Consider the following 8,516-nt stretch of genomic DNA (forward strand, 5'->3'; position numbering starts at 1 on the left):
TATATATATTATATTTATATTATATATATATCATGACTGGCGCTCGTACATAATAATTTATTCGGAATTGTGTGAATGGGGGAACACTTATGAAGGACACAGATATACCTTATATTTTTATTACTAAAATATCTACATTAATTATTATATATTTACGTTTGTATAATGATGCGCTCCAGTGAAAGGCCCAAGTTGAAAGGGCACGATAAAGTTTACAACAGCCAATTATGAATAAGTAATTTTTTATTATTATTTTTTTTTATTCTTTTCTTTTCCTTTGTGTTTTATTATATTTTGTTTTTTTCAATTCTAAACCCGTCCCATCTCATGCCTGAACTGGCGGTCGACCCTGAATACAATTAACCAAGCCATCAATTTACCTTTTTTTTCTTTTTAAATTTTTTGTTATTCATATCATTTATCTTTGTATTTATTCTCTCTTGCTTTCTGTATTCTATATATCTTTCTTGTTGTTCTTGTATGCCATCTTGAAACAATATCTCTAGCTACTTCTGTCCCAATATCGTATATTCTTTAATATTTGTGAAGTATTCGGCAATGCCAAATATATATTACATTCTCTTGTTTCCTCTGGCTTGATTTCTGTGTTTCCTGTGATTGAGTTATTGGGATGCACTGATCTCAGCAATTGCTTGGCTAGGATCTATATCTTTATTTTTTTATTTCAGAGTGGATCATATATTTTATCTTTACCTCATATTTCTGTGTTTATTATCGCGTGACAAGTTCGGCTGATGTAGGTTGGTGTGGTTATTGGAATTAAGCTTTACTTATTTAGCTCTGGGAAAATTATAGCTCTCATTCGATCATGAGATGTACCTTAAAACAAATGTCCATCATAAACATTCTATATCTAATGGCATTATTCCATTTTTTAATGCTCTGAGTATGTATCTAATGGCATTAATAGAAATTGCGGGTGATGTGGTGCCCATTGAGTAAAGCAATATTAATGACACCAATTCATAGAGGTCAGATGAATAATACTATTATGTAGGTAGCATGACCTTATTATTCTTGTGTCGCCCCTAATCTTATTGTTACATTATTTTTATCCAAGTCACAATGTTCTCAGAATATCTCTCATCTATATAGAGCATCTCTCATCTCGTCTATGAGTATTATAACCTATCTCAGCTCAATAACCCATCTTGAGCATTTCCTTCTCATCTTGCTAGATTTTTATTATTAGATTACTGAATCTATAACGACATTCCGTCACACAGATTTGGTTGTCGAGGTTCACTTTTAACAGAATGAGGCGACAGGAGACCCCTCCCTTTTTCAATTATTTCACCAACCTAGTTATTCAATAAAATTACCGACGACATGTTTCATGGGAAACCTGTCTGGTGGGAACAGGAGATTTATTGATTTAAATAATCCAATTATTGTTGGGCATCAAACAATATAACAGCTGATGATCCAGAAGGAAGGCAAAAAACCCGCACACTTGGCCAATTTGAACTGAGGGTAAAAATTCCTTCCTGACTCCTTCAAACGGCAGTCGGTTTATACCCTGGATCATGGCTAGACACAGACACACACAAACATAGACAAACACTCACAGACACACATAGACACACACAAACACACAAATATGTACAAACAGCCACAGAAGGCATGCAAGGAGCAGGGTTGCGTCGCTGGCAGCAGAACTGTCTGAAGAGTCTTCTGGTGGAATGCTGAAAAGAAAAAGTTTAGAAATTGTTAAAATAAAAAATAATTACAGACTAATACTTGTTTTTTTTATTATATAAACGGCTCATTCTGGCTCTACAGCATATCCACTACCTGGCATGGCACCTTTTATTTTATATTGATCACCTGGTGCCAGTCTTGATTCCAGTGAGAAACCCATTCCCAAAGGTGGATATGTGAGCCATGCTACAGCAGTCCTATCAGAGTTACCTACCTCCCCCCTTATTGGCCTACTAGAGAATCAGAACTGATATCTGTAGTCTTGGCCAGATTCTTACCCAGAGTACCTGGCACAACCTAAAGGCACCCCTACACCCGCCTAGCAGTTACGCACCATGACCGATCAGCACGTGAGTGTAGAAGGAGCCATTCCCACTGTGGCCGCCATTCTTTTATTCTACTCTGCAGATGAAAAGCAACAGCCAATAATTAGATATATTACCTAAATCCTCTGTAGTCCTTCCTTGGCCGTTTTCGGAGGGTCAGCCTTTCTACCTCCGGAGGAGCTTCTTCTCCATCTACTCGCTCTTCTTTATTCTCCGCTGCTGGATCTTCCTCTTCATTTCTTTTCCTCTTCATTCCTGCCTGTTCTTCCACTGCAGGAGATTGCTCCTCCATCTTCTCCTCCACTGCAGGGGCTTGATCTTCTGCAGGACCTCCTTCTTCTGCTCCCTCTTTCTCATTCTCTTCAAGAGCTTGCTGTACTTCTCCTGGAGCTGCTTCTTCCTCCTCTTCTTTCTCTTTTGCTCCTTCTTTCCCCTGTGAGGCAAGGGCTTCCTCTTCTGCTGCTGCAGTGGCTCCATGCTCCTTTTCTTTAGCTGCAGGAGTTTGTTTGTGCGTTTGTTTCTTACTAGGTTTGAAGGGAAGAACATGTAAAATATTGAGTCATTATTGTCATATGTTTCCAAAGTATTGCAACTACAATTCTGATCACTGGAGGATTAACATAGCCAGATAGACTTGTACCTAAGTAATAACATTATACCTGCTACACACCTGTCCCTACTGTAACATATTGGGCAGTTACTGAGCTGAGTAAGTTCCATGCTGGGTTTCACGCAGTGATACATGCGGAGATAGGTGCTTTGGTTGTAGGGACCTAAAAAAGTTCCACAAGTTTCTGTGCTATTTATTATTAGTATGGCCAAAGCACCCAGAGCTATGAGAAAACATCTATTTTTTAAATATGTTATGTGCCAGTAACTGTAATTAAAAGTGTTATTGCAAAGTACATACCGAGCAGCTTCCCGCAGCTTCTGCTCCCTCAAGAGCTCGATGTGGAAATGCCGAAAGTGATGTTTGATGGTCTGTCAGCACAGGGGAGGCACAAGGATAGGAGCAAAGAGGAAAGAATGGAGACAATTAGGATTATGCCTGTACGTGTGCTAATAGTACCTTTATATGCTGAGGGCAGTGAGGGTGTGGGATTCCCCGCCGGCAGTTGATGTTGAGGCATTGTAATTATGAGCATCAGCCTTTTTCTCGTCATTGGGAGAAAAAAACCAGTTCGCCCCCAAATCACCCCATGTACAGTTGTCCAGGTGAACTTACATTCTGCAGCCGCAGATACTCATAGTTCTGCCTCCGGTTTTGCAGTCGTGTTGGATGACCCTGTGGAAGAAGAGAGTCAGTGTTAAGCGCTTCTTTGCACCAATGCCAATATTGTGCCCATGTGGCCCCTTGTAATGAAACTCTACGCAGTGTCTGTGCATAACCCCATTTTTATTGCTGGTGAAAATGCCACTTGGATGGTTGACTTTAGATGCCCGCCCCTCCTCCCTGGGGAGCAGGAGATAGAATAAATAATATTGTTCTTAATTATTATAGAGACACACAGTGAATAATAACCTCTCCTATAATAATAATAATAATACTAGTGACACTTACAGGAGGCAGCTTGGCATTCTTGAGGGAGGCACGTTCCCTCTTGAGCACTTCCTGTAACATAAAGAAAGAATCGTGAGATAAGAGCTGGCAATCTAATATCATTTGTTCCCTATTTATCAAAACCTCTATTCTGCATTACATACCAGTGAGTCGAGCATTAAAATGTATTGGGCAATGTTCTCCTTAGCCCTCATCCTCGGGTCCTCAACACATGTAAGAAGGAAGTGTTTTCTGAAAAAAAAATACCACTGAGCATTAATAAAATATTTTCCAGCCTTATTTGCCCTTGCAATAAGCCCTGGGGCAATAGCAAATGATTCCCAACATGTCCATTTATGTTTTACTTACAGGTTGAGGTTCTTGCTGTTTTGGTCCTGGTAGTGATCTTCTGCAGGAAAAACACATTTCCATTAAATACTGAGCTAAAGGGTGAAAGGAATTCACATATAATAAAACTAACAACATTAGGGACTGATAAAGAATATTGGATTTTACCGTAATAAGAGGCAAGGGCCTCAAAGTCTGTATATTCCTCCCTGAAGTTCTTCAGGACGGAGTACAGCATCTGTAAGTGAAAGGAAAGAGCATTAGTGACAGAATACTAAAGGGCTCTAAATGCTGCTCATAGTTGGTCTCGCTCTGAGGAGAGTAGAGACAGAAAAGGGTTTGGGGTTTCTATGGGGCAAACATGCCAGGAATAAGGACATTGTATTCTGAAAAGGAAATAAACATAGTGATAATATTCCCTGGATGTCTGTTCTACCTGCACAGATGCAAATGGTATGGCAGCTCCCACCTATATGTATAAAGGAAACGGCGCAGACAGCCAGACAGCTGCTTATAGAAGAGTGAAAGGGAAACACCAGTTCAGATGAGAGAGGAACTTTTAACACACAGGCATTACCTTGAGAGATGGATTTCTCAATGATTTCTCCATCGTCGAAATCTAAAAGGACAAATGGACATAATCAGGCAAAATGAAGTCACAGTTAAAGGGTTTGTTCACCTTTAAATTATTTTTTTGTATGATGTAGAGGGTGATATACTCAGACAATTTTCATTCGGTTATCATTTATTGTTTGTGGTTTTTGAGTTATTTAGCTTTTTTTCAGCAGCTTTAAAAACGTTAATGAAGACCAATTGAAAGTTGCTTAAAATTAGCCATCCTATAACATACTAAAAGTTAACTAAAAGGCAGGCCATCCATTTATTTCCTTATCTGTATTCCCCCATTTATATGAAACATTGTTCCACTCAATGATAAAAGCCCATTATTAATGCTGCTGATGGATTTGCTTCTTATAAATCCCATATACAGTAACCGTATGGGCTCATATGCACAAAGCCACGTGGGACTCCACCCCCAAGTGAATTTAGGACAGACTCGCTGAAGAAGAAATCAAGTGCTGTATCAGTTGAATTTGCAAGATTACCTCTTAAAGAAGATTCTCCTAAGGGGGAAAAAAAGGGGGCGGCACAAGGCCTTCACCCCGACTGTCCCCAAGGCACCCTGCTGTTTCTTTAGTTGAGACTTAGTAAGGGAACCTCAATGTTTTAGCAACTAAAGTCTGGTCAAAAGCAGGGTCATCATTTTCAACATAGATGGAACAAAGAAAAAAAATACCTGAATTTTGACACTAATTTTCACTTATTTGGGTCACAGGGGTCCCCAAATGTTACCTTCAGAAGATAATGTGAATATCTGCCGACAGTCCTGCATTAATTGCCAAATCCAGGGTCTGTGTCTCCCTACCAACACTAAGATTAAAGGCATCTCCCAAGCACAAGTTAGGGAAAAAAATCTCCAAACTCACTAAAATCAGTGAGAGACACAACACCCGCTAGCCTGGGGCAGATATCGCCCCAATTCCCCCTCTTTTTGCATAAAATAAGGGTTACTTGGCTAAAAAATGCCCAGAGGGAAAGTTTGCTTACCTCTCACCACAGTGCCAACCAACGGACTAAACCAACTGTCAAATCCCCATGTGGAAAGTCACCTCTGTTCCCTGCTCTTAAAGGAGAAGTGTCCCTTGTTGATGAGTGAGGTTTATATGGCATTTATTTCTAATTAGATGTGCACTACATACACAGCCTATTAAATACACAGAACATTGCTTTGTATGTGTGGCCTATTGAATCACTGCAGTTACTGCGCTGCCATATTTGTTGGATCCATTCATTCATTAGCCATGGTATCAATCAGTGCTGCTTCTGTTGCTTAGTCTGGTACAACCGGTTTGGGCCTTTGCTTGTAGGGCATCCATTCTTCAGGTAGAGATGGGGGTTACAATTGTATTTATTGCTTATTGAGCATTTTTTTTATTATTTGGAATATGTCCAGCCAATCTTGCTCAGGGGATTGAGGTTTGAGTCCATTTCCAAGACAAGTACAGTTGGGTTAGTTGGGGAGTTTGTGTTCCAACGTTAGAAAGAGTCTGTGACATGTATTTATAGCGCTATAGGTTTCAAAGCTGGTTAGTGGTCTACACACAGTATTTCCTATTGATATAACGTTTCAGCTGTAGGTACCTCCACTTGTTCCCAACTCACTGCTTTTCTTTGTTTTTTAGGAACATGGGGATATGGTCTTTTTCCGTGCCTAGAAGGTGCCTCGATTGAAGATTCTGGAGCCCAAAAACAGTTTCGTATCCCTTATCTTCAATCCCAGGTAAGTAGTCAGTATTGTTTCTTATTGGGGTCAGCGGTGATGGATATGGAGCCAGTGAACAGTTTTTGTTTAGCTGGTGCCATATAATTAAGCTATTGCGTATCAGTGGGTGTTCTAGGATGAGGGTTGGGGTTTTTGGATGTACAATTTATACAGGCATATGGTATGGTACAGACTAATTTGTATAGGAAATACGTTAGCAGAAATTCCTTGGGTTAGCAAGCAAACAATGGCAGGGCTGTTGCCTTTTCAAAGCCTTGTAGACAGGATGTAGGCCATAGGGTCTAAAGTAGGGATGCACTGAATCCACTATTTTGGAATCTTCCAATCCCCTGAATCCTTCTTGAAAGATTCGGCCGAATACTGAACCGAATCCTAACCCAATTTGCATATGCAAATTAGGGGTGGGAAGGGGAAAACATTTTTTACTTTACTGTTTTGTGACAAAAAAGCGACCTTCTCAGGTAGGTATTCATTTAGGGTAGAGACTATTTCTGCCCAGTATCTTTGGAGTGCTGGGTATTCCAAAACGGTGTGAAACTGCAATATGCTGTTTTCAGCAAAGACGTAGTGGTGAGATCTCCGGGTTTATTGTGTGCAACTTTTCTTGGGTATGATAAGCCCTATACACAAGATAAAGCTGTAGGATTTTAAGTCTATAATATCTGTTGCCATTGTGTATCTGTCAGGTTGCCCACCTCCTCTTCCCAGGCTACCCGGCACTTGAACTCAGACTTATTGTTTATATACTCCCGGATACTCCTATACACCAGTGAGAATTTGCACTTGGAGTGGCCTTTCTTTACCAGTGCAACCATTAGGTTATCCGTATCACTGTGGTTCCTTCAAACTAAAGTTGAACTAAAGAATTAGCTAGAAATATTGTACATTATGTTTTGTGCTTCTGTACCAGCCCAAGGCAACCACAGTCCTTTAGCAGTAAAGATCTGTGTCACCAAATGTGCCCCAGTAGCTCCCCATCTTCTTTTCTGCTGATTCACTGCACATGCTCTGTGCTGCCGTCACTTACTGGGCTTAGGGACCCACTCACAATATACAGAATATAAATGTCACAATATAAGGCTGATAAGTTATTAATATAGATAATTACTACATGTCAGCTCAATATGATTGGGACTTAATGTGAGGCTTTGTCAGAATTCTATGGGCAGACCATTAGGGAACAAGTCCTATGGCTTCTGCACTTCAGTCACAGTTAGTCTAAAAACACTGGCATGGTCAGGTTTAAAGTTTGTGACAGTTAAGGGAGTGCAGAATTGTGTATTTTTCCCAGGTGGTCTTTGTTGAGCCTGGAGCTATATAGGAAGGAATAGAAGTATGTTAGAGGTTGTTGGATACGGTGGTCGGTTGTTAGTTCTCCTAGTGGGGAGTTTTAGTAGGGTAATGCAGAGTGGTTGTCTGTACTCTATCCAGGTGCGCTAGCATTCTCCCTGCCTGCTCTCAAAATCAAGAATATTGAGTTGTTCCTGCGCTGTTTGCAATTGGCTAAACTTGGTGGACAGCTAGGTCATCCTGTAGGGCTGTAACTCGGTTCTCTAGCTCTTCTTGAGCTTTCTGTGCTTACTTTTTGAACCCCTTAAAGGAGAATTCAACCTGTGAGGGACAATTCTGAGACAATTTGTAATCGGTTTTTATTATTTATGGTTTTTGAGTTATTTAGCTTTTTATTCAGCATCTCTCCCATTTGCGATTTCAGCCATCTGGTTGCTAGGGTTCAAATTACCCTAGCAGCCATGCATTTGAATGAGAGACTGGAATATTAATAGGAGAGGGCCTGAATAGACAGAAGAGTAATAAAAGTATCAAATGACTATACATTTGGTAGCGTTACAGGGCATTTGTTTTTAAGATGGGTCAGTGACCCCATTTTGAAAGCAGGAAAGAGTCAGAAGAAGCAGGCAAATAATTGAAAAAATGATAGAAAATAAATAATGAAGAACAATTGAAAAGTTTTTTTAGAATCGGCCATGCAATTACATACTAACTAACTTAAAGGTGTAGCAACCCTTTAAACACAAGTCTTGTTCCAGAGAGCCAGTAAAAAAGTGCAATATCTTTGCAGGAGAAAGCCATCTAACAGCAAATTTACACTTCCAAACTTTTCTAGGGAAAAGGAAGACGTGAAGCGAGTGCAGACAGAAGCCGGTTAGTCCCAAGTCAGTGAAACATCAAAGCCAGAGGAGAAGAATCAAGTCTAGGAAGCAGCCAAGTCATAGCT

The 8,516-nt window shown here is 40.1% G+C and overlaps 1 protein-coding gene across 1 annotated transcript; it reads right to left on the reverse strand.

The window, feature by feature from the left end:
- Nucleotides 1-1,477: 1,477 nt before the first annotated feature.
- Nucleotides 1,478-4,707, reverse strand: LOC121396975 (myb-like protein X). Its single transcript, XM_041572651.1, has 9 exons — nucleotides 4,514-4,707; nucleotides 4,105-4,174; nucleotides 3,958-3,997; nucleotides 3,753-3,840; nucleotides 3,610-3,660; nucleotides 3,274-3,333; nucleotides 2,959-3,029; nucleotides 2,165-2,572; nucleotides 1,478-1,706 (listed from the first exon to the last, which is right to left on the reverse strand). Exons 1-9 carry the CDS (start codon nucleotides 4,544-4,546, stop codon nucleotides 1,586-1,588), a joined length of 942 nt encoding a protein of 313 aa, XP_041428585.1. The 5' UTR covers nucleotides 4,547-4,707; the 3' UTR covers nucleotides 1,478-1,585.
- Nucleotides 4,708-8,516: the final 3,809 nt, after the last annotated feature.

The sequence above is a fragment of the Xenopus laevis genome, chromosome 8L, assembly GCF_017654675.1.
Source record: "Xenopus laevis strain J_2021 chromosome 8L, Xenopus_laevis_v10.1, whole genome shotgun sequence".
Classification (NCBI taxonomy): Eukaryota; Metazoa; Chordata; class Amphibia; order Anura; family Pipidae; genus Xenopus; species Xenopus laevis.

Bases quoted from the DNA above. Each gene is read 5' to 3' on its own strand.
- LOC121396975 (XM_041572651.1), bottom strand. From the start codon at position 4,546: ATGGAGAAATCATTGAGAAATCCATCTCTCAAG. The intron at 3,661-3,752 runs GTATGTAATGCA...TTTATGTTACAG, and splicing joins TTTTAATGCTCGACTCACTG to GAAGTGCTCAAGAGGGAACG. The intron at 2,573-2,958 runs GTATGTACTTTG...CTTCAAACCTAG, and splicing joins AAGCTGCGGGAAGCTGCTCG to TAAGAAACAAACGCACAAAC.